At 41.3% G+C, this 25,561-nt stretch overlaps 4 protein-coding genes across 16 annotated transcripts in view; 2 read left to right on the top strand and 2 right to left on the bottom strand.

The window, feature by feature from the left end:
• The window catches only part of syne1a (spectrin repeat containing, nuclear envelope 1a), a 225,183-nt gene that overhangs the window by 79,303 nt on the left and 120,319 nt on the right, over positions 1-25,561 (bottom strand). For 7 of the 13 annotated variants that reach the window (XM_079571931.1, XM_079571930.1, XM_079571923.1 and 4 more), the window contains 2 exons: positions 25,301-25,359; positions 22,915-24,339 (listed from right to left, as the gene is read on the bottom strand). The exons of 1 other annotated variant lie outside the window; for it this stretch is intronic. In XM_079571931.1, coding sequence (XP_079428057.1) covers positions 24,084-24,339; positions 25,301-25,359 — 315 coding nt within the window. In that variant the 3' untranslated portion in view covers positions 22,915-24,083. Of the gene's footprint in view, positions 1-22,913; positions 24,340-25,300; positions 25,360-25,561 lie in introns of those variants that run through there. 5 more of the 13 variants (XM_079571927.1, XM_079571932.1, XM_079571921.1 and 2 more) reach the window with 3 other exon arrangements.
• zbtb2b (zinc finger and BTB domain containing 2b) lies at positions 1,598-5,734 on the bottom strand. The gene is made up of 3 exons (XM_079572151.1): positions 5,390-5,734; positions 3,774-3,953; positions 1,598-3,466 (listed from the first exon to the last, which is right to left on the bottom strand). Exons 2-3 carry the CDS (start codon positions 3,944-3,946, stop codon positions 2,095-2,097), a joined length of 1,545 nt encoding a protein of 514 aa, XP_079428277.1. The 5' UTR covers positions 3,947-3,953; positions 5,390-5,734; the 3' UTR covers positions 1,598-2,094.
• armt1 (acidic residue methyltransferase 1) lies at positions 8,502-11,064 on the top strand. The gene is made up of 5 exons (XM_079572169.1): positions 8,502-8,558; positions 8,962-9,067; positions 9,166-9,407; positions 9,482-9,647; positions 9,721-11,064. Exons 1-5 carry the CDS (start codon positions 8,512-8,514, stop codon positions 10,489-10,491), a joined length of 1,332 nt encoding a protein of 443 aa, XP_079428295.1. The 5' UTR covers positions 8,502-8,511; the 3' UTR covers positions 10,492-11,064.
• Positions 12,362-21,625, top strand: esr1 (estrogen receptor 1). The gene is made up of 9 exons (XM_079572265.1): positions 12,362-12,962; positions 13,836-14,062; positions 14,580-14,696; positions 15,750-15,925; positions 16,082-16,235; positions 17,611-17,749; positions 18,551-18,684; positions 19,222-19,405; positions 20,327-21,625. The coding sequence occupies exons 1-9, from the start codon at positions 12,544-12,546 to the stop codon at positions 20,589-20,591; spliced, it is 1,815 nt and encodes a 604-aa protein (XP_079428391.1). The 5' UTR covers positions 12,362-12,543; the 3' UTR covers positions 20,592-21,625.

The following is a 25,561-nucleotide window of genomic DNA, read 5'->3' on the forward strand; positions in this document are numbered from 1 at the left end:
ATAAAGTGATATGATAACACATTTTTGGTCACCTCTATTCTGTCGTGAAGTTCTTGACTCTCCCTGTTGGCTTTGTAGACTATCATAGTACTTGTATGATCTGCCCAAAATCAAACCAGAATGAAGTAGGTAGTCAGAGATATTTCCATTACTCACAGGAAATTATTTGTATTCAATTAGTCTCAGTCATACTGTATGTTGCTGTTGCTACATTTCTACATTAATTTGGAAACATGTGGGACTTGTGGGACCGAATCAGAATAGGTTTTATTTCCATTGTCAGTGAAGGTACATTGAATACATTTGGAAGTTATCCAAATTTTGTCCTAAGCAAATCATTTGGACATGATCTGCTGGAGTTTGGGGAATGGCTTGGGGCGACCAATAAACCTTGTAGACCAAACAACCTTAAAAGTAAATGTTATCAGGGGTCTGCACTTATTCTTTATACATATACTTTTTGCTTGTAACAAGGTGAAGACTGTTTGTGGAGGCTGAGCTAGATTCTTAAAGCACCCATCTTTCACAACAGTGAATCTGTTAACGTACATATTGTATACATTTACTCAAAATACTGTAGTATTACGGTACATTCATTTAGTTTGTAACTGTGCAGGTTGTAATTTTCTTTTTCATAATAAGTTACTGGCAAGAATACACCATTTCCTAGTAGTAGTAATAAAAAATAATAGTTATGTTTTTTTTTTGTGTGCATATAAAAGCAGCATTTATTTGCACAATGTGTAGGCCTGAACTATAACTGGGAATATGAAATGTAAAAAAATAAATAAACTCACTCAAAATATTAAGATTGTTTTTTATTATTATTAATAACTATAGTAAAAACATAGCTTTTCCTGAGATACTTAGATGGTTCAATTCACAATTATACAACAAATGTTACATGATAAACAATAGTTAAAAAAAAGTGTAAAGCAAAACAAAAATAAAGATCAGTAGTAGTAAAATTGTAAATGTTATGTGAGAATATAAACGAAAGCAACGCATCATCACCAAGGGGTCTACCTCGGTCTCAACTCGCTGTGTTCGACTGGAAGAGCGCTCAGAGGGCGCCATCTAGTTCAGCATTCAGAAATAGCAGGTAATATTGCTGTGCTTTCCAGTTGTGGACAAGCTCGAAATGATTCCTAGTGCAGATAACCATACATTACAGATATCAGACATCAGATGAAATGTTTCAGATTAGACAGAAGTGTAGGATCTTCATAAGCTTTGGTATAATGAGCGAGCGTTACTTCAGGTTAGTATGCAAACACTTTTAACATTTCAATAATAACAAAAAATAATGCTCAGTGCATTTTCTCAATATTTTAGGTTAACCCTATTAACTAAAGCATACACCTTAGAACTATGACTACCATATTGCCTACTTGGTTTCACATTAAACACATACCCTTTCATGTGATCAGTAGTACATTTCCTGTTTGTAGCTTATGAAAACCATAGAAGTATTTAAAGGGACTTTAGTTTCAGTTTTTTAGTATATATATATATTTTGTGAAAAAAAACATTACCAGATCATGTAAGGTATTAACAAATCCAAATTGATAAATCTACCATCACCGAATTAGTAGGTAAAATGTCAAAGTTTTGGCAACATAACATTTATATTTCTCCAGTATTTAAAAAAAAAAAAAAAAAAAAAAAAACTATAACTGATATTGTAATGGAGCAATTTCTTCATTTCTTAAAAAAATAATAAAATGAACCTAGTTTAAACTTCAAAAGAACATGGAAGACGCAGATTGTCTAAAGTTACATACACAGTGTGCTACTGTCTGGAATAATAATTCTTTACTTGTTCTTGTATTAGCCAGTTTGTCTGTAGTCAACTCATCACACCATGCTGCAGCCGGAAGTGTCTGTTTCCTCTTCCTCTCACAAGAAACTGTTGGCCAAATGTCTAGTTCACCACCGATGTGCAGCAACAACAATAGTGAGACAAAGTTGCTTTTTACTCACGTAAGCTATTGCTTTTATGACAAGCTTAGGAGAATGTAACCCACTATTGTCCATTCCCTGTCAACTCTTGCTGTAGCTTAGTGAAGATATGGGAGAATACATTATTTGGCACTATTCCACAAGGATCTCTTCACTCTTTATGGGATTAAGAGGGATGTCAGTATTGGAGACATCAGAGCCATCATCTTTGGAGCCCTCCTCATGCTGCAGCTCAGCCCCCTCGCCAGTGTTTTCCTGCTGCCTCATGACCCCCCCTTGTGTAAAGCACAAGTGTTTGATCACCTCATTGGGGTTGGAGAAGGTTGTTGCACAAATATTACATTTGTATGGCTTTGCTGATGCCATAAACATAACTTCCATTTGGCTTGGGTCATCACCTCCACACAGTTCCATACTTTGGCGGTCCACTATGGTGTAGCTATCGGCTCCTTGATTCAAGCACACATGGCGAGCTGCCTGGTTAGCACGGCAGAAGCTCTTTCCACAAGCACTGCACTTAAAGGGTTTGCCCGTGTGGATGTACATATGTTCACGCCAGTGGCTCTTCTGGATAAACTTGCGGCCACACGTGGAGCATTCATATTTTCTCCGCTTAACCTCTCGGTCAATGTCTACACCTTCCAGGTTGTCAATGTCTGCAATGTCCGATGGAGGTGGGGTGTCTGCCTGAGATGTCAAACCTCCCAGACCCCAGTTGGACGTGGTCACTTCAGCCCGGGGAGAGTCCGAATTTGTCCCTGAAACAGGCATTTGCTCGCTGTCACTGATGATCTCCACTGCTGCTTTTGCCCCTTTCGCAGCCACATCTGTCTCCATGCTGCTCTCCTCGGCCGTTGTGATGGGAGACTGAGCAGAGCAAACTTCAACACTAGCCTGACGGAGAGACTGATTGTGCTGGAACAAATGCTCCCGCAGCAGGCTCCTCTGATTGAATCGACTTCTGCACAAATGACAAGAGTAATGTTTCCTAAAAGATGCATTTCTCTTCATAATACTTGGCTTTACATGGAGAATGGTTGAGGAGCCATCTGAATTAATCAAGTCAGGTCTTCCTTCCTCAACTGCGGGTTCTGTTTGGCTGATAGAGGTCTCCGCCTCTGGAGGAGACAAAACAAACTTGGATGTAAAAGAACTTGGATACACCGCTGATGCTGCTTGTGTGGACTGGAACTTTCCCTCAGAGCAGGGCTGCTCCATTTCAAAAGGTGAGGAGAGCTGCCTGCTAGTGGACAGTCCTGGTGACAGCGCCCCCTGCTGGTCAGAGATCTGAATGCCGTATAGGGAGGTAGACAGATTCACGCTTTGCTCCGAATACATCTGGCTTGCCTCCTGTAGCAGTGGATAGGCATGCAGGAATCTGACCCCCTGCTCCAGCCGCGAGGGGTCGATCAGCTGTGGCGCCAGTTTGCCTGTGTACATCAGATTCAGGAGGTAGCTGAAGATGTCTGGCTGGATGTCAGCAGCCTTTAGACGCACACAGTCACTGAAAACAACAAAGACAAGGTTTCAGAATTATCATCATGTAACACGAAGTAAAGGTCAAATATTTTTTATGCAGCTAATTAAAGAGTTCCATCACAATACACAAGAAAAATATAAAAAGATAATATAAAAATTACAACTTTAATGGTCTGGCATAGAACTTGAGGGTGGCTTGCCCGGCTCCCACTCAATAGTGGTATGGTAGCACAGCAGTTGCTTACGGGTTGCCCCAGGGCATCAAAAGATGGGCCAAATGCAGAGGACAAATTTCCTTAGAGGGCCAATAAAGTGTACCATAACCTCAATACCTGTCCTGGTGAATGAAAAGCATCCTGAAGTAGTTGGAGAAAGCTGCAAGGACTGCCTTGTGGGCTTTGAAGAAGACGTCTCCAATGGCCACAGTGCAATCACACAGGAAGCCAAACTCCCTCTGAGCGTTAAGCTGCTGCAGCAGGATAAGACCATGGTTGGCCAACTCCATTTTCAACCTGCACAAACACATACACAAACAAACTTTAGGCACAACTAGCTTCCTGCTTGGAAAAACTACAGAGAATTTGGGTGGGCAGCATGGTGGCGCAGTGGTTTGCGCTTATGCTTTTGAGTTCAATCCCCAGGCCGGATGGGGCCTTTCTGTGTAGAGTTTGCCTGGGCCATAGGTTTCATTCGAGTACTCCGGTTTCCCCTACCACTAAAAACATGCCCAGGATGAATGAGAGTGGGTTTGAAAGTGCAAGTGGGGGACAGCGGATGGAAATTAGTCCATAGCTACAATCTGGTGTGGCCTGTATACATGCATGAGTCCCATGTGTGTTCATTATAACGTGCACTGTCTTGACCAAATAAACAGTAAACAACAGAGGGTGAGAAAACTTTGTAAAGGTTTGGGTCAACAACAAAAGTATTTGACTACATTGATAAGACTATAAGTCAACTACTTTTAGAAATAAAGTTGCTGACTGTGAGCAATAACATTCTGGGTGAATATTCTGAATGAACCCCAAAGCAAAGGCAGATCAAAGAATATTTCAGAATAGAATCTACATACTCTGCAGTCCAGTGATGTGAGCTGCTGCCCCTAAAGTTCATTAGAGGCTTCGGGCCATCACATGATCAAGACGCCGGGTGTCAACACACATTCCTAAGGCAGAACTGGTTCTACCCCCATCAGTGCATGCATGAGCGAGGTGATGGTCCCTCACAGCAGTGTACTGGTCGCCACAGGGATTTTTTTGTTTGCTTGCTTATTAACTTCTATTCATTACAATGAACTCCTGCTGAATGTAAAAACACGTAAAGACGGGACAGCAGAATGGTAAAGCATAAAGGACTGCTGTAAAAAGTTAAATTCGGAAAATCGGTGAATTCAATAGTGTTGTAACTTGGTTTCATAAACATATGATAGCCAATTTTAACATAAAAGCACGTACTCTGCTTAATTTAGTAAATTACATTTTCATGGAATAATATTGGTGATGCTTAAAAGTTTTGTAAAAATCATCAATCCATCCATATAGTTAACGGTCACACCGAATTACTAAACTCCGCCCCTGGGAAAGACACGTGGATCAGTCACTTCCGTAGCACAAATTTCTACATTGTGGTCAAGCGACTGGTTGTCTGAGCGTAACCTGGGAAAAGCATTCGGCCAATATAAAATGGCACAAACTCGGAACTGAACACAAATCTTCATTTACAAAATTGTGGTCTGAAAAGATTCGTGTGTGAAAACGGACATGCTCGATGGCGGATACGCGCACGCAACACACACGCGTATTGGCGAAGAGCGAGACGCGCAAGGGGGATGGGTTGGTCACGAATGCGTTTCTTTTAACTTCTCTGTGACGAACGGGAGTTCAGAGGACACAAAAAGCCACACTTCAACTAAACACACGAGACGGCGCTTAGAAAACACCAGCCGTACCTTCAAGTCCCCGGGAACCGTGGAGTTTTCCGCGTCGCCGTTGTTTGTTACCGGAGACTGGGTCAGTCCGTGCGTCCTCGCTGGCTCGTTGCTGCTCGTACTGTTTCTCGCGTTCGTTGGCGGCGGAGCGGAGAGGGTCGTCCGTCCGTCGGTGTTTTCCGGTTGGGGGTTTTACGTTACAATCACATGACTCTGGGTAAAACAACCGTTGTAGGAATCCGTTGAGCAAAGCAGGGGGCGGTGGAGCGGTCGTTAATTTCCCGCACTATGCAACCGCCGTGAGAAGAAACATTTGTCAGGATTTTCTGACAGCAGACTTTTAACGAAAAGAGATCACGTTTTGCCGGTACTAAAGACCACGCTTGAAACCCTTTGCAAACGTGCCACCAGAACTTGACACGGTCTTTCTGCGCAGCTTCTCTGTTGTTTTTGGTTTTACCGGGTGCAAAGGACCCATGTTTCAGAAATTAGTATTTTTCTTTACGGGTAGATCAACAATTCAATATCAATCTCCCACTCATTCAGTCACCTGCTGAATCAAAGTATTTTCCACAAGCTAAAAATGCCTCCGCAAGTTCCAACCAAAATATGGATAGTATGGGCTATTTTTAACCAGTGGTTCACACACTTTTCGCATATAAATCTGATTAAGAAAACGCAGGCAACAATCTGATTAACAAATTAAGTCTATTCTTCCAAACACAAACCCATAAGACCTAATAAAACTAAGACAGTTATAGTTGGCCAACAGACCAATAAAGCAAAGTACTAATAAAAATAATAATAAAACTATTAAAAATGATAATTGGGTCAACAGAGGCAAATTGAACTATCTTAAATCTGAAACGTAAACTTAAAGGCACATTACGTAACATTTCGGATTATATAAAACATGCTCCTTATGACCACCAAGACACAGAAACTGCCATTTTTGCAGTGGGTAATCAACTAATGGATTTGGGTGAGGACCTATAGCCTCTTTGAATCTCATATTTGCCTGTTTAGTCAATATCTCCATGGAGACGAGCTGGAGACGTACCCGCTCCCAGGAAAGTTGCAGGTCCTCGAGGTGAGCCGCTCACAGCTAACATGTTTATTTGTCATATTTCAACAATAAAAATGTGTGTAATAAAAAGAAATGTTTGTATTTTATTGTATTTATTAGGTACAATTTTATGTGGTGTGGCTTTAAATAAATTAAAATATTCTATGATTAGTTAATGTGTCCCATGAGATATTTATTGCAGAAAAAAATATTAACATCCATTATTTTTTTGCATATAAGCAACTTGTAGCTTATATAAATTAGCCTCATCAATACAAAATAAATACCCTATCGCAGTGGTTCTTAAAGAGGGATCTGAGGAACTGGGGATTAAAAATAAGTTGAGTTTGAAATAAACTTACTGTAGCCTCATTCTTTAATCAGCATTTAGCCTGTAGATACAGATGGCAATTTGGGAGACATTCGTGTGGAAAAACCTCACTCTTTTGAGGGTTAGAGTCCTATTCTGCATGGGATAAGATAAGATAAGTAGGGCTTTAGTCACAATCTCAGTCATTAAAGGAAATGTGCCCATATTACAGCCTTAAATGCCACTGAAAGCTGTTACCGTGGTTTCAATAGGCATACATTTCTTGAGCTTCTATGCCATGAATTCATAAAAATTAAGTTTTGATTTTGTCAATTTCACTCACCCAATTAGGCTATTTTGCCCAATTTGTCGAATATCTAAATTTTGCACCCTTCCTCTGCTTCCAAATATTTAGACATGATTAATGCACAGATTATTATAGATTTATTTATTTTTTTGCATTTAATGAATAAACAAGAAAACTTAAAAACTTAATTTTACATAGGCTATAATGTTCTATTTTTTGTCCTAACTTTCCGGGTTGAAGTACCCTATTTTGTGACCTTTTATCTGTAGACCTATGTATTATTTTGGGCCAAAATATAGCAAAGGAAACGCTTCAACGCTGATCTTCATATAAGTTTGAGTTTATCATGTCTGTCCATGTCCCACTGCCTCATTGATTTGTGCCACGCCACTTTTACTATGATTTGAGGTGGTCACCCTCAGCCAGCGTTCTCAAAACCTTGCTGATTGGTACCTGAGTAGTAAAGTTGGTCCGATAGGCACATAGGCCTACCCTGAAGGGTGCTTAGTGCCTCAAAAAGCCCATAGCATTGCATTTGGTGCCGGCAGTTTCAGGCCACACCTGTTTAAACAGACCGTTGTACGTTAACCGCGGCCCTCCCCCGTCTGGGTTGTTTTGAAACCGGAGTGGTGAGTCACCGCTTTGTCGGTAGAAAAACAGCCTGGATGCGGGGGAGGGGGTCTGGGAGGCGGTGCGGGTCAGCCGCTCGAGGCGCACCGGAGGTGGACGCAGCTGGGCTCCCACAGAATCATATCCTGAGCACTGTCCAGCGCGTCCCGTCTCTTACTGATAATCAAAACAGCGCTCAGCATATGCTCTTCAAAGAGTACCCTCAAAACCCTCAGATCTTCAAAGTATAGGCTACCCTATATTTGCCTCTTCTAATAACAAACTGCGTAAGATAAACCAAATCAAAGTTGGCAGGCTTCCAATTAACCCATTGCATAAATGTAATCTTTGTGACTTTAAGGCCTAAACGCCCGTAATCTTTTAGTTTTACCACGTTTGCCCTGCCATCCATAACATTGTTGGCTCCTGGAGCCATAACCTCCTTCCCGCCAAAGCCTTTGGAGAGATTAGAAACGCACCCTCCCTGCTGAGCCTATGGGGCCCAATCTTTAGTGGTGGTTACCCCAAACGACGCCATGCAGACTGCAGACGCTTGCCCCCTCCCTTGCCCCACCGAAGCTGAGTAAGTGCGTGCACACCACTGGGCTGATGTTTTCCGACCACTAGGTGGCACTATTGCATTCAAACGTTGTCCATACAAACCAGACTAGTCTAGTACATTACACTACTACAACGACACCGAATCCACAATTGACACAGCATATTCATTTGAGCGGTGTATCTGCTTTTCTTATCCCTCTAAAAATAAACTACCTGTTTCCTACATTTGCAAATTGTTTGAGCAAACTATTGATAAAGTTATTTTGAATGTCCTACTCACTGTATTAAAGATGGCGTCGGATAGCGAAGCGCCACCACTATCCGCAAAAGTGGTCGGGTACGTTGATGTAGAGATGACTAAATATAATATTTTGTATATTTATAAGTCAGTGGCTGAGGGAGTGTGTCAAATGTTTCCTCAACGCGTCACGTAAGGAAAGTAATGGATTGCGACTGTCTGTGTTCAACATTAGCCATTTATGCTAACACCACCACAGTGAAGTTTGGGTATGCGAAAGTAACGTTATTGCTTTCACGTCTTGCTAAATGAAAGTTCCCCGTTTGAAGTGATTAAAGCTAATGTGACGTGTCTTTCATTCACTCCAAGAATTTTCAATGTGCAATACATTTATGATTTTAGTTCCGCGTAGGCGCTCGATACACCTGCTGCTGCTGCAGTGTTCAGAACTAGCAGCTTTAGCTTACACTGTTAAGTAGCCTAACCACTGACTGCTCTGCAGGTCGTTTGCTTATCTGACTATAAAGGACAGGTTGCCCACCATCATCACCAGAGTGATTGACACAATTCATCGCAACAAGAACAAGTTCTTTGAAGAATACGGTGAGGTAAAAGCAAACAATCAATCAAACCAAATTAGTTTTTTGTCATGATTTAGTTTGCCTTTCACCTTTTAAGGTCCAACTGTGTTCTTTATTTAATACAGGATGGCATTGAGGCCGAAAAGAAAGCAATATCATTGCTGTCCAAGTTGAGGAATGAGGTTCAAACCGATAAACCCATACTTGAGCTGACAGATGGCCTGAGGGACTTGGATGCGTGGAACCAGTATTTACAGAGACATGAGAGCCTCCAGGGGGACAAGGGGTCCGTGAGCTGGTTTAAGTCTCCCTGGCTTTATGTGGAATGCTACGTGTACAGGAGGATACAAGAGGCAATTTGGCTCAAGTAAGACAGGTTTATGCTGAGTCAACGATCTCTGTCTGTCTTTGCATTATACTAACTGCCTATTTTCATCACAGTCCTCCCATAAATGAGTTTGATGTGTTTAATGAAGCGAAAACTCAGAGTTTCTTTGAGTCACAGCAAGCCACAACTGCTCTATGCACATACCTGGAAACAGCCAAGAAGGATAAGGACGGACTTTCTAAAAATCAATTATTTGATCATTTCATCAAATTACTGCAGGTTTGTAATATACTAATATGCTAATATATTGAAGTGATTTTTCATTTTCATATAATTGTACGTCCTTTTGCAGGTGTCCCTCTGGGGGAATAAGTGTGACCTCTCCATCTCTGCAGGCCAAGAAAACTCTCAGAAAGACAGTCCTATTGAAGCCCTTGCAAACCTGACACCCTTCATCCTGGTGGATGACTCTGACAAGGTGTGGGCTGCTCTCATGTCCTGCAAAAGCGCTGGAGGGACTGTGAGACGAGTTGACATTGTACTGGACAATGCTGGCTTTGAGGTAGTTACAGACATGGTTTTGGCTGATTTCCTGGTTTCTTTTGGCTTGGTCAGTGAGATCCATTTTCACGGGAAATCATTTCCATGGTTTGTCTCCGATGTTACTGCTAAAGACTTTGAGTGGACGATTAGACAGACAATGGCTGCCAATCACAAGTGGATGTCAAAAAGCGGTGTTCAGTGGAAGAAGTATCTGAAGGAGGGCGTGTGGTCATATCATGACCATCCTTTCTGGACTCAACCCCATGAGTTTTGTGACATGCTGGTGGATGCTCCTGATTTGTATACAAAACTTCAAGGAGCAGATCTGGTGTTGTTTAAAGGGGATTTGAATTACAGAAAGCTAACAGGAGACAGAGATTGGGACTTTACTATTAGCTTTGAAACGGCTCTTCGAGGTTTTGAACCGTCCCCGATCTGCAGTCTTAGAACTCTGAAAGCCAATGTGCAGGTGGGCCTGCAGCCTGGACAGGGGGAAAAACTTGGGTCTCAAGAACCAAACTGGATGACCAGTGGCAAGTATGCAGTCATTCAGTTCTACGGTCCATATCTAGAACAGTGAATGGTGTTTGTGCTGGAACAATAACTGGTGTTTTATCTGAAAGCCATAAGACCTTGAAAAGCTTGATAAAGCCTATTATTGTTTTGAGTAAATGCTAAAATTTCTTTACACCGTCTACTCCTATGGGTAGGGCACTTCTTTTATGATTAAAATGTATTATTACAACTGTGAATAGTAATTAAACTAGTAAACAACACAACCACTTATGTCTGTGCAGGCGCTTAGTCGTCCAGGAAATATTAATTGTAGTGAAGTTGAATCTTCATTCATTCCACATCATTCGACAAGCACTATAATAAAGAAATGCCTATAATTTGCTGTATAAACTGTTGGAAATGGAATGTTATAATACTGTATTAGAAAAGTTTTAACATGAGGTCATGTTCAGTCTATTGTTTTACGGTGTTTACTGGCACAGTGCATGTTTGGGTTGAATGGAAAAGCAGACTGCTGTATCTTCATTGATATGTTTTGCCAAGTTTCCACACACCATTTGGTGCTATCTTCAGTACTATATTAATTGCACAGTGGCTGATCAAATAAAATTGCACAGCAATTCATTATTTTATCTAAGTAACTTTGATTCTGCAGTACTTCCTTACATAGCATACATAAACTACTCCTGAATAAGTGCTTTTAAAGTTTGCAATATCTGCAGAGAGCAGCAAAACAGACCCTGTTTAAGACCATGTTATTGCTGTTTTTTCTTTCTTTTTTTTTACACGTTATTTAAACCTGATGAGGCCAATTTGTTAAATCATTCATAGCTCTCAATTTTCCAACGTGGAAGATCAGCCGTTGTACTTATCCTTTGGAAATGCAAAGGAAACAAAAATACATATCATCAGGCCTACTTGTTTTCCACTTGACCTGACATGCTCTGAAAATTGGGCTGTTTACTCAAGGAAGATGTAGCACAGAGATGGGAAAATGAACTCTGTGCCAAAAGTGCTGATCTGCTGTTACATTTACTTTATTAAGAGCATGTCTTGTTTAATGCTATTGTAATAAATACTTTGAAAATGTTATTCATAATATTTGTAGTTTGATCACATTCATACATTCAGCAGCTTAGTATATAGAAATTAATATACAGTATTTTCATATGCAGTTATAAAATATATAACATTTTACTGGCTAATTATTTACATTATTGTTTCCTTTTGAAAAATGTGCTTTTATTTTTTATTTTTTTTTATTTTTTTATGTAGTTGTATAATGCCATTGGGGTAGGCTAACTAATGTAGGATCCCGCGTGTATTTACTGGTTGTTGGGTTTTGACCTTTTTCTCCTTGTTTGCTGTGTTATGGCGACCTGGCACTCGCACACATCACAGGTATTGATCTGGTTGCGTCTTTAATTTGTTTTTCTTCATTTTCAACCGTGCTACTGCCCTCCATATGATCACAGAGCGGAGATGAGAGGACCAAACCAGTAGGCTGGGAGAGGGCATACTGTCCCATCATAGATGACTCATGTTTAACAGGTAACCACTTTTAGCAGGACGCCTCACCACATTAACCTACTCTTGCGTACTGTAGATCTTTTGTTGTTACATTTTCTTCTTTCTGTTTTCTCACTTGCATTATGATTTTAATGTTGTGCTGAGTCTCAGGTGTATCTCTCTAATGTGGCCACAAATAGACTGGTCACACGTCATGGCTGTGCGCTCTGAAGCGGCTAAAGTGAATGCGATGTAACAGGATCTGCTTTCTAAGAGACGCCAGATGTAAGCTCAGGGAGTAAGAGGGGCATTTCTTCCTTGTGCTTTTTTGATTTATTTTCTGATGCGTTAAATGTATAGATTTTTGGAAGAGGTGTGTTTTGAGGATACGAGGGAAAGGGTGTGAAGTGAAAGCAGTTTTGTGCGTCTATTTAAAGGAGGGTTAAGGGGTATGAATCTGAAAAATGTAGGAAAGTGGGCTTTAGTTAACCAGTGAGAGAAAGAGGGTTAAAGGGAGAGTGAGGGAGAGCGCCACTCGTCTCCACTCCCCCTCCCAGAAAGAAGAGCCAGTCTAAATCATGTTGCTTATCAGTGGCGCTGCGCTGTGATGTTGCTCAGGAGTGTCGAGGAGCGCAGGCAGCCCTGCAGATCAGCACTTAGAGCCAGGACCGGCCTCGAACTGGAGAGTCTGTCCCCACCGCGTGCCCCCTCCTCTCCACCCCCCCTCAGCGGCATGTACCCTGAGGAGAGCCGGGGGTCCGGAGGGGTCACCACCGTGGACTTCCTGGATGGGACGTACGACTACACCGCTCCCACCCCGGCGCCCACCCTGTACAGCCACTCCGGCGCAGGGTACTTCTCCGGGCAGCCTGACGCGCACGCACCACCCTCTGACGGGAGCCTGCAGTCTCTGGGCAGCGGCCCCAGCAGTCCCATGGTGTTTGTGCCCTCAAGCCCGCGCCTCAGCCCCTTCATGCACCCGCCCGGCCACCACTATCTGGAGACCACCCCGACGCCCGTCTACAGGTGAGATGTGAAACTTGGATCAAAGCAACTGACTTTTTATTTTTATTTAAGCTTTCACAGTGTGCACACACCACTCACATCCCAATATCTGTTGGTCTTTATCCCTGACCCTGACAACACCACTGACCCATTTGTAAATAGTTGGCAAGATTTCCATCACTGATTCAAAATGTGTAAACCTGCTGATTATGCAAGAAGAGTAGTCAGGGTTTACAAGGTTATATCTCTGAACGGTGTTTTCTCCACACAACTTTTCAACTTTGTACTTGTAACATATTTGCTTCTTATAGTTTTTTCCCCCTGTTGTTTTACTTTTAGTGTAAAGTAAAAAATATCACAACTTCTACTGTATTATGTCTCTATCTATCCGTTTTTGGCATTGGCACATCGCAAAAAGAACATAATAATTATATAACAGCATTGTTTGTAATCACTTTATACAAAACATGAGCATTATCTCTCTTGTGAGGATCAAGCTTCGCCCTGGTTTCTAATTCCACAGATTAAGGACTTTGTCAAGGGCCTTGAAAAGGGAACAATACGTGAGAACAACACACGTGAATGCGCAGATTGCTTTTGAATTTTGAAGTCTGAGTCTTTGTCTCCGTTATTTCAACAGTGGTTCATTTTATTAGCATGTTTTATTTGACCGACTACGCACGTCTTCTCTGTGTTGCTGATTGTAGGGTCACCAAAATTGTAAATGTAAGCAAACATAGGGATAACATGCAAACCACCTTTTCACTCAGTGCCACACAAGTTTCATGATTATTTACAATGATGACGTCTTTTTAAAATGTCTGTAACTGACTAATAATTTGAAGCATTTCTGTTGGACTACAGAGTGAAACATGTCCTTTTTTTCCCCCCCAGGTCCAATGTGCCACCCGGTCAGCAGCTGCCGACGGAGGAGCACACTGGGGCAGAGGACGCCTACAGTGTGGGGGAATCTGGATCTAGGACAGGGGCCGGGCCTGGGGGGTTTGAAATGGCCAAAGAGACCCGCTTCTGTGCAGTGTGCAGCGACTACGCCTCCGGGTACCACTACGGGGTGTGGTCCTGTGAGGGCTGCAAGGCCTTCTTCAAGAGGAGCATCCAGGGTGGGTGTGCATTCCTGTTTACTGCTGCATGTTGCATATTTACAAGTGCTGCCTGTGTTGTTCATTTTATTAGATTTTACAAATATATTAATGTCCTGAACAATACAAGGCACTAGTGCAATACATAGCACTGCCAGAGTTATAATTCAGGGGTAAATGAAGTGAGTGTTCTTCTAAATAACAAATGTTGTATAAATATCACGCATGTTTTATTTTGCCTGGAAGTGCGATATCATTTTTCGAGAGACCTGAACTCAGCTGCTGAAGTTGGCTTAGTCATATTTGTTCAACAGGATATTGTTCAACATTGATCCGAAAAATTCTTGTCATGAAAGAGCGGTCATAAAGGAAGCAATCGTCTCCATGGCAATGATGATGCCAAGATACCGCTTTTTAATTTTCTCCATCTCAAATCCATTTAAAACTGGAATACCGTGTTCCTGGAAACTGAATAACCTAAATCAAAACTGAACACTGGAATGAAGGACCCAAAAGGAATATGTCTCTTCCATTTTAGGTCACAATGACTATATGTGCCCAGCGACCAATCAGTGCACCATCGACAGGAATCGGAGGAAGAGCTGCCAGGCCTGTCGTCTCAGGAAGTGTTATGAAGTGGGAATGATGAAAGGAGGTGGGTATAGTGCTTATTCTGTTAGTTTTATAGTGTTCCGTGGCATTTCAAGCTTATTTGGACACTCGGACTACTGTATTGTGGAAAGAAGAAAAAGTTGTAGAGTAAATTGAATGTGACCTTGACGTAGTTTCCTCTTAAGGAGTACTGCTTCTCCTAACCCCACACCCACATACAGTATTTGTGTGCATGCCTTTTGAATCCAACAAACTTCACATTGTAATTCAGTCAAAAACTACTTTACTTGGAACTATGAAAGTAGTAGCGTATATATGTTTTTTAGTTTTATGACTGTCACACATAATAATTGTAATGTTGATTTATTAAGTGTATCAATTACACACTCAAAAAGACATTTTAAATTTATATAAAAGTTTGTTATGTTTTATAATTACTCAAGCATATTATTATCCAATCAGAAAGGAGGTACAGTTGTGCACTGGCAGAATTTCATCATAGGCCTTGTTGACAACAAATGAAATATGGAGCTGGTTCACTGATGCCACTGACTCCAGCAGAATAAAGTGAAGGTCCTGTTAGTGCCATCTCTGTCTCCTGACCTCAATATCATTGAACCACTGGGGGGAGAGCTCACAACCACTAACTATAAGTGAAAAAAAACTTGTGTTATTGCTCATATTCTTTGAAAAATATATATTTTTTAAATCCAAAAATGATGCCAGGGTTGAGCACAACTGTACTTTGAGCTGACAAATGTTATACAGTAGCTAAAACCAGTATCAAGTAAATCTAAAGAAATCTCTTGCTTTTAAAATCAAGTCCACATAATTGGGTGCACAGGCCCCATTAGTTAAATCTCATTTACTGAAAACCGGAGGTTCTAAGCTTTCAAATGAGGTATAGCACATCCACAATTTTGCCTTTTTTTTAAAAAGGCAAAGAAGAAGCACATTGCGGTGAGCATATCCTTCCTGTAACAATAATGAAATCTCCTCATTCATTTCCACATTCAAATAATCCACTTATGATTCAAGATCATTACATTTTGATAATTTTACTCCAAGTTGTGCACCCTCTGTGTATTTCACGCAGGTGTCCGTAAAGATCGCGGCCGTGTTCTGCGTCGTGACAAGAGAAGGATTGACAGAGATAAGAGCTCAAAAGACTTGCATCACAAAACCGCACCACAACAGGACAGGAAGAAGCACAGCTGCAGGAGTTCAAGTGAAGAATCAAAATTCAGCTTGACTGGGCTGTCTCCTGACCAGGTACAGTCCTACTCTCATTTTTGGGTGGTGTCATGAGTATTGTTAAATGTATTTAATGCTTGCTACATATTAGGCAGGTTGTCACACCACATGACAGCATGAGTATGGACTCCGCTCGTCTCTGCTCAGTAAGCAGTACTTGCCGTTTCTCCTCAGGTGCTTCAGGTGCTGCAGGGCGCCGAGCCTCCCATCCTTTGCTCTCGTCAAAAGTTGAATCGACCATACAGCGAGATAACCATAATGACTCTACTCACCAATATGGCTGACAAAGAACTGATCCACATGATTGCCTGGGCCAAGAAACTACCAGGTCAGATTAATAAAGTGTCAATACTGGCAATACTGTAGAATTAAAAATTGCTAGTTGAAAGTGATTGTGATTATTTGTGCAGCCCAAAATAAAAAAACAAACTGTATTTTTCAATATACGTAGGTAGTGAAATCTGTTCTATTGTACTGTGCAGCAGTGATCAACAATAACCTTTATGAAGTTAATGCCATTAAAACAGTATGTTGTTTAAACAGTGGCACGATTTCCAGTTGTTCTATTTTTGTTGTTTGAGTAGTTGAGCTGCAGCAGAGCAATGTGACACACAAATGTGGGGCCATTACGGTGATGTAATTGCAGTCATCACCTTTGAGAGCACTGTTTGACCAATCTGCAGGTCCCCCATAGAGACAGATGTAACACACACATCAGCATGCAAACACACACGGCCATAACAGTCAAAGTCTCAGATGAATGAATTGGGATCTTGAGGCATTACAGCTGTGTGCGTCACTAAAAGCCTCAAAGCACACCGTTTTAATTGCAAAGGTCCTGAGCAGAAAAGCGGTGACAATGACTGTGAATTGCCTGTAATCACATATGAATTTAGACAGCTGAGTGCGACCGATAAGCCTCTTCTGAGGCACAGATGTTTCATCAAAGTGCACATCTCCAGCCAGACACAGGAACAGAGTTTTATCTGCACCGGTGGGCTGTAGATGCAAAAATTACTGGAACAACACACCGCCCACCTTTTGTCTAATTATCAGCATTTATAGATAGGAGCAGGGATGCTCGTCTCTGCGGAGGTAACATAATTGCTGCATTGATTCTAAATATCGTCAACAAACATGCCATATTCCATGCTTAAACTTTTGTTAGTAAATTTAGTAGCACGCAGTACCTGGCTTTCAGGCTTTCTGGGAAAATACTTCCCACTGCTGTAAAATGCTGTAGGCAGTGAATCTGTACATTTGTATTTCAAAGGGTCGCGTGAAGATTCTGCAATTTGAAATGTAATATTTTGGTATATTATTGTATTTATCCAGTTATCCTTATATGTAGAACCAAAACAATTAAATGAATGAATTACTATCAGCAAGTTATCTGATAATTGTTATGTAGAGGATGTAAACTCTAACATGCCATGTGCTGAGAGCAGAGGTTTTATCAGACACAGCTGCAGTCAAGTCATAAGTAATACAAGTAATACATACATTTGCAGGTCCCTTAAGCACATTTCACTTTTTCAGGAAATATGCTTAATCCAGAGCTCTGGACCTGCAGACCTTTGTCAGTGTATTTAGGGTCAACACTTCACAGTCATTCAGCTTGATAATGGCGTTGTCCAATATTGCTGGAATCTCTAATTGAGAACTCACAATACGTCTTCTAACATGGTACATTGTGTGGCCAGGTTTCTTGCACCTGTCGCTTCATGACCAGGTGCTGCTGCTGGAGAACTCGTGGCTGGAGGTGCTGATGACTGGCCTGATCTGGAGGTCCATCCACTGTCCCAACAAGCTCATCTTCGCCCAGGACCTCATTTTGGACAGGTGTTTTGCTCTGACAGAGCTCTCTATACCCTCTCCTGCCTCCCTCCTCTTTTGTCAGCCCCTAACACAGATGCTAAGAGTGATACATCAGCATTGTAGATTTTCTATTTCACACCTCAGCTTCCATTGTGCCGTCCCAAACACATCTGCCTCAAGGTAAAAGACTAATTACATGTCCCCTGCAGTGAGGAGCCTCTCTGCCCTGAAATATCTCCTCGCCATTACACCATTGAGCTGGCGACTGACACATAAATGTAATCAAAGCCTTCGTGCAAAAAATGATGGGAAAGGAAGGAGTAGCCATGATGGAGAAAGAAGGTGGATGTAGGAGCCCAAGCCCAGAAAATAAAGATGCAGCAAATCTTGAGGCTGTTTTCTAGCACAGGCTGTTCTATGTAGTTCACATCAACAGGTAGTATGCACAGTAGAGCCTCCACCTCAGAGAGAGAGGACAGAGAGGCACGCCACAGACAGGGCTATTAGCTGCTGATGTGCCTGATGGACCATTTGATACAGAAGTGTATTACACAGTATTATCTGTGAAAACCAGGCTGTATGAGTGTCCTCTCCAATTGGACATGATGACTTAAACGCTGCAGGTCAGCGCTGGCAAATTCCTTTGGCTCAGAGCTGTCTAACTGTGCCCTAGTCAGAGAGCATCTATGGTCACATGACTGTTTGAAACACGGGCAGAAAGAGCATCCGTTACTCCATTACTTTCTACAGATATTTAACTGATAAGCCTCGAGATGCTCCTTGCTCTGTTCAAGAGATTTAACTGACTTTACTCTGTGTGATTAGAAATGAAGGAGACTGTGTAGAGGGCATGGCTGAGATCTTTGACATGTTGCTTGCCACAGCGTCCCGTTTCCGCATGCTCAAAGTCAAACCGGAGGAGTTCGTCTGCCTTAAGGCCATTATCCTACTCAACTCGGGTGAGTGTGTCACAGACAATTGCAGCTAAATAAAACTCCTAATTTTAATCTCTAGATTCGTTCGCCAATGAAAGTGTATAAATAGTGAGCAGGTTGCGACTAACACCGACAGAGGTGTAGCTCTGAAAACTCAGACACATTAATCAAACATAATGTTCCGCAAAAATCTCTGTCAACTGTTACTATGACAACAGGAGCGTGGCTCCCTGTTTGTCCCAAAGATCGACGCTCTGACAGAGTCTGAAGACTTAGGGCCGCACCACCTTGAGGCAAAAGCAAACATTCATTATTTAGCTTTTTAAAAATTATTAAATATCCTATGCCGTACCTTAATGTCATATGACACTTCTCAAAGGATCAAGTCATTTGTTACTGAACTTATGACTGTGTATAGTGATCAGTCACCTAGTTATCATCATTTTTCAGTTAATGATACATATATTTATGTTAAGTCAAATATACATACACATATTTAATTCAGTATAACGATGTGTCACCACTATGTTCCTTGAGCTTTTTCTCTCTCTCTGTAAACAGGGGCGTTCTCTTTCTGCACCAGCACAATGGAGCCTCTTCATGACAGTGCGGCAGTTCAGAGCATCCTGGACACCATCACTGACGCCCTTATCCACCACATCAGCCTATCAGGATACCCCATCCAAGAGCAGTCCCGCAGGCAGGCCCAGCTCCTGCTCCTGCTGTCCCACATCCGACACATGAGGTGAGACGGACGGTATTGCAGGTATTTTATGGGGTATTTTCAGAAACACTAAATTTTGAGAACCCAATTAGAAAATTGCAATGTAGTTTTTTTTTAAACTTTGTATAATAATAATAATAATAATAATAATAATAATAATAATAATAATAATAATAATAATAATAATAATAATAATAATAATAATAATAATAATAATAATAATAATAATAATAATAATAAATAATAAATAATAATACATTTGTCATATATAGCATTCCAGACACTCAAAGTTGCTTTACAATTTCGTGCATTATTCATCGACATCATACTCAGTTGTGGTAAGCTATGTATGTAGCCACAGCTGCCCTGGGGAAGACTGTATGCTAATGATCATAAAGCTTTTTGGAACACTTGACATTGTTTACTTTTGCAATAATACAACACAAACTATCCAGCCAAATTCTTATACTCTTCTGAAGACCCCCAGCCAGCAGTTTGAGCAAGGACTGTTAGTCTTCCCTCACCCCAGACACTTCAGGGGGGACCCCAAGATGTTCCCAGGCCAACTGAGACAGTCCCTCCAGCATGTCCTTGGTCTTCTACCTGAGCTGGCTCCTCTTGAGGTGGAGGAGCATCAACTCTACTTTGAGCTCCTCCTGAGTTAACAGACTTCTCATCCTTTCCATGAGGGAGCCTTCCACCCCACAGACAAAAAACGTGTGGGCCCAGAGTTAATGGCCTTAGGGGAGTATAGGAACCTAGATTAGCCCCTGGCTGCACCAACAAAAGCTGTCCATAAAAGTAGTGCCATAAAATGCACACTGCATTCACCAGATTATCCACATTCAGATGATGCAGCTGACTTACACTGATCAGATAAAGCATTGACATTAGTTTAAATAGCCTTTCTTTTTTCACATAGCTGTATTTTATTCTCTGTAGCAACAAAGGCATGGAGCACCTGTACAGCATGAAGTGCAAGAACAAAGTGCCACTGTACGACCTGCTGCTGGAGATGCTAGACGCTCACCGCCTCCATCGTCCCGTCCGGACGAGCCAGGACTGCTCTCTGGACAACACTGACCCCGCTTACACTGTCAGCCACAGCAGTGGGCTGAGTCTTGATCCCAGAGAAGCCATGGAGGGGAGCAGCAAACTGCCCTCCCCAAGTGTCCTGCAGTACGGAGGCTGCACACAGATCACATGAGAGAGCCCAGTGTTTGCTGGTTGAGTGGAGTTCAGAAGGACTTTAATGATGTGAAAGGATACAACATTAAAAATATAAAAGTATTACGAGAGATGGTTATACTGTTAACGCATTATAACCACTTTTCCAATGTGTAGCCCCAAAGGTGTTCTCTGATTATTATTTTTTTTCTTCAAAACCAGCATTAAATACAATTAACAAAAGCCCCCAGTGAGGAATCTCCAAACGAGCAGTGTACAGTACATTATGATGAAATTGGTGTCCTCAGTTCTAAGAAAACATATAATTTTTTATCACCTGACCTTATGATGTATAGTATGTCTGAAACCATTTTGAAGGTGGTACCAGGTTTTCTCAGTTGCTTTGATTTTCCAGAATTGGTTCTTAACTTTATGATTTGCTGAAGAAACTATAGGATTTGTAAGTAGAAAAATGTAGTTTGGAGAAATTAGCTTCTTATCTGTGAAATGCACCAAAGCCACTGAAGAAAGCTGTTTTAGTGATTTCTTTCAATTTCTTTTTTTTTTTTTAGCTCAATGTCAACTTTAGCGGCTGTGGATACTCATTTGTTCTGCTGGTCTGGGCTTTTTGCTCTGCTGTTTTTAATAGTCCTCATCGCGGCTCTAATGGCTCTACAGTGCAGCTTTCCAAATGCAGGTATTATTGTTGTATTGTCCGCAACTGTGATCTAATATGACGATGAGCCGCTTATTTTTATTGCCTCTACCAAAGTGCACTTCTTCTTGGGCTAAGGGTCTAATGGGCATTATTATTTTATTTCTCTATTTCACATAATTGCACTTGAGTACGATGAATGTGACTTCTGCAGTGCTTTAATTCTTGCAATTTTTGAGCCTTTGTTTGAATATAAAGGAAAATGACTTTTTGTTGATTATTGTATACAGCGCTGATCTTCGTGTGCTTAATATGCCAACATTTTTAAGTGTTCCTATGATTCATGTTTAAGAGCATTTTACAAGTAAATATTACTGCTAATTACCTGAGGATATTTTGTCTTTTTGTTAACTGCATAAAACAATTATAAAAAAACAATTTTGTTAACTGGCCCTCACCTGTCTGGCAACCACGGGGGTTTGGCAACCGCAACGAGACAGTATCTCATTACATTCACTGCACACTACAGCTTCACACAATCAAGGTTTCCTTAATAATTCTCGGATTCTCAGTCATTCAGTCCTGAAAAGCACACATCGGGAAATGTGTGCATTTCTTGAATGAGCAGGGGGTCCGCCTCAATTTGACCATTTGTATACTGCCACTGCCAACACATATAAACCCTAATATGACAGTGAAGTTCCTCATTGTCTTACGACTACAGGGGGCACCGACCCATGCATCCTAGTTTAGAGCATTCTTTGTCTATATGGGAATGGGAGTGGGGTTAGAATCCGGAACCATAAGCTTCCCGACCAAGCTCTAGTCAATCAATAATACAAGTTTTATTTCTGAAGCGCTAATGTCCCACAGGGAGTACTCTTATACTCTTATAGTCAATTAATCATATTTAAAACATTCATATAAAACTACATATTATTGTGAACAATTCCTCAATATTATGTCCATGTCAATCCGTCATTCTGTTCTGTTGATTCAATCAAAAATCTTGACAATCTACTCTGAGAAATCAGGAGCCTTTTGCAACCCAACTCAATGAGGAGATCAAAAGCACAGGGTGCACAATTTTTTTAAGCCTCAGGTTCAGCGCAAATGGCTGACATGGCCTTTAAGGTTTACGGCGGGGTCATCATATACTTTTGTTCTAAACATGACATGGACGTTATTATTGCATGTTACTCTATGGGTTATTATATTCTATGTTGATGTATTTTGGGGTTTCCTCCTATACCTAGGAAATTTGCATGTGTTCTTTGCCGCGACCATACAAGGACATCGTCGACACTCACTATTGGATTTCAGTGTTTCCAGATGCAGCGTGCCAAGTTTGGGCTCAGTTTGATGAAAACCCAGGGACTAGTTTGTTTAATTACAAGTAAAGATAGATTCAGGAATTCAGTCCAATATGGCCAACTTTCTGGTCCAATTCAGTTTTAGATTTAGCCTCATGTCACCTTTCACTGTACCAAATTTCATTGACCTGCGGCAAAATAAACGTGTGCCCCGAATTCCTTAGGGGTCAACTTTGAGGAGGCACAGTCGGGTCATTTTGTATTGGATGTGTGCAATTCGCCCAATTCGAAAATGTGTCATTAACACGTGGCCTGGAACTGAAACTGTCATGAAAAATGTAAAAAAAAAATATATACATTTTTTTAACATGTATTTGTTTGGGATCTGACCATTGTCAGATCCTGATTTGTCTACTGGCTTGTGAATGCTAACACAGTCCACATTTGAACAAGAAATAAATATTTAAAGTTTTAATTTTTTTGCAAAGAGTCAGCATTAGCAAACTGTACATACATAAATAACCATTTTCATATTATTTTTTACAGATTCTGGTACAACAGCGCAGTGATTTTGATGTGTCATCACAGCGAAATAATTATTACCATGAATACAAAGCACATATTTCAAAGTCACAGCCGTCAACTAAACACTGTCAGTGATTGTTTGGCTTCTTAAAAGTAAGGGACTTTTAAGTGCGTGAGCAAACACATTAAAAAAATAACTGCCCTGCCTTATAATCAAAGGCAACATTCATGTACAAATTACTTTGTAACGAGAGTGCTCATATGTGTTATACATAATTGCCCCTAAATGATTAAATACTGAAATAAAAAAATAATACGCCTTGGCTTTTAGAAAGAAACGAAGTCAAGCCTTGTGGCTGGACGGTATCAGTGCAGTACCTTCAATAGTGCGCTCAGTGCTTCAGCTTCATTATCAAAGAGACTCCTTTATCAGTTTTAGCACAAATCTGTGCAGCAGTAGAGCTCAGCTGCCACTTAAATAAGTATTTTAGAACAAATAGTAATTCCATGTCGCTTTTCTCAGTGGTTCTCAGTGGTTTACATTTGTCAGTCAAAAAGTCTTCATAAAAAATAACTACTCGATGGCGGCGCTACACTTTACATTTACAACAAGCAGCACTTTGCTGCTGGAGATTCATAAGTACTAACCTAAGTGAACACGAAATAAATAGTAGCAGCACTGGGTATAATGGACAATAGCACAGGTGACTTTGGCTCTCAACACACAGTATATAAATAGTGCTTTGATTTTCAATGATTTAATAGGTTTTCCCAGAAACCTTAAAAAAAAAATATACAGATTAGTTCAAATTAATTTAAAATGTAACATTGGGAGTGGGGGTGGCCTCTCCCAATAAAGGTCCATTTTTTCTGGAGGGCTTTAGGACAAAGGTGTGCAACATTTGTTTCTGTTTCACTTCATAAATGAGTGGTGCTTCCCGATGGGACAGTCCGATGCGTTTAGGGCACAGGGTGATGGAGACATTCGCAGGAGTCAGTGGAGTCCTTGGCAAAAGCAGAAGGTAGATACTTGTGTGGCTCATATGGGCGGAGGTCCGTTGGTGTAGCGCAGCATGGGGTGGAAGGAGCGAGCAAAGTTGTTGGCATGGTGACAGCTGTAGTCCTGCTCCGTTATGGGCACGAGCCAGGCCAGGCCGATGAGGAGGAGCAGCAGCAGCTGGACGGGGAGCGCCGCCCTGAGCACCCGCAGCACAAATGACCGGCCTCTGGGTGAAGAGGCCACGACGTCAGAACGGGAAGAACCGCAGCCAGCGGCGTCTCGTGATCTGCCCCGGCTGCAGGAACATACAGACAGCTTTTAATCCTCTTTTAATTACCAGTATTCCTGTTTTAAAACATCTACAAGGAGAATGTGAAATATGAAAAAGAGAAAACGAAAATTTCGAACACACAAAATAGAGCAACTGTTTTTTTAACACTTAATTACTGCGCACACACAAAACGACTGCATTCATAAACACAGCAGCCAATAACCACATGAATTTATAGCCAGCTCTGCTTTTACAGGGAGAAACTCTTAAGTATGTGAGAGTTCAATGCCACGTCTCATTCCATACAGAAGCAGGAGAAAAGCCAAATGCCTTTCTGGAGACTTCCTCTGACGAAGGGAGGAACACTATGTTCCTCTGGCTGCACCGGGACGGAGGAGGGTTCCACATGCCGACCCCTGTCCCACCAGCCAATTTACAGTAGGTCAGTTTATAAAATGTACTGTACCACTGTTTGAAATAAAGCAAGGGAGTGATGCTAAATATGAGTTATTCCATAGCATAGACTTAATTTAGATAACATGGATTTTTTGCTTAGTTTAGGGGGGAAAAAAGGATTATTCAGTTTAAAAGAATAAAGGAAATGTTACAGCTACATTTGAAAATGCAGTAAAAGTAGGAAGTTATAAACAGGAAGTAGAACCAGCTAAAGTAAAAGGTTATTGGCAGAGATGGTGCTCCCTACTGGGAAACAAGATCAAATACAGGCAGACAAGGCTTAATGGAAAGCTGTCCGAGGAGAGTAAGCTGCGAAGCAAAGAAAAAAAATGCAGGGAAAACATTTGCCAAAAAATAAAGTCCCAGAGTTGGGCATTCACATTAAACAAACCATCTAGCAGCATGGAGGATCATGGAACAAACTGTTTGAAGAGTGAGAAAAACACTTTTGAGAGGAAGAAGAAATTTAAGTTGATTCTTTGCTTGTTCCATCATCGTCCAGAGCGGCTAGAGTCCAGGAGACAAGTACCTGTGGCGCGGTCTGCTCTCGGGATGTCCCGGGTGGATCTGACTACTTTTGTCTCGGGGCTGTGGCACGCAATGAGCAGGGAGGGGTAAAAGAAAGAAAAGAATGGTTCAGTCAAGGGCAAATAAAGACTAAGCCTCAGATGAGGAACATAAAAAAGCCATAACATCATTAAAGAAAATCTTCATTGAGCCAAAGAGAGGCAGCATAATCAATGACATGATCGACTTTAAAACCAAGAAATCTGGCTTCTCTGGATTTATT

This window comes from Gobius niger (assembly GCF_951799975.1).
Source record: "Gobius niger genome assembly, chromosome: 15".
Taxonomy (NCBI): domain Eukaryota; kingdom Metazoa; phylum Chordata; class Actinopteri; order Gobiiformes; family Gobiidae; genus Gobius; species Gobius niger.

Excerpts from the sequence above, each read along its gene's own strand:
- zbtb2b (XM_079572151.1), bottom strand. The coding sequence starts at position 3,946 with ATGGAGTTGGCCAACCATGGTCTTATCCTGCTGCAGCAGCTTAACGCT. Across the intron at positions 3,467-3,773 it reads CTTTTCATTCACCAGGACAG|TGACTGTGTGCGTCTAAAGG; the intron begins GTATTGAGGTTA and ends TGTTGTTTTCAG.
- armt1 (XM_079572169.1), top strand. The coding sequence starts at position 8,512 with ATGGCGTCGGATAGCGAAGCGCCACCACTATCCGCAAAAGTGGTCGG. Across the intron at positions 8,559-8,961 it reads CTATCCGCAAAAGTGGTCGG|GTCGTTTGCTTATCTGACTA; the intron begins GTACGTTGATGT and ends ACTGCTCTGCAG. Across the intron at positions 9,408-9,481 it reads CAAGAGGCAATTTGGCTCAA|TCCTCCCATAAATGAGTTTG; the intron begins GTAAGACAGGTT and ends TTTTCATCACAG.
- esr1 (XM_079572265.1), top strand. The coding sequence starts at position 12,544 with ATGTTGCTCAGGAGTGTCGAGGAGCGCAGGCAGCCCTGCAGATCAGCA. Across the intron at positions 12,963-13,835 it reads ACCCCGACGCCCGTCTACAG|GTCCAATGTGCCACCCGGTC; the intron begins GTGAGATGTGAA and ends TTTCCCCCCCAG. Across the intron at positions 19,406-20,326 it reads TCCCACATCCGACACATGAG|CAACAAAGGCATGGAGCACC; the intron begins GTGAGACGGACG and ends TATTCTCTGTAG.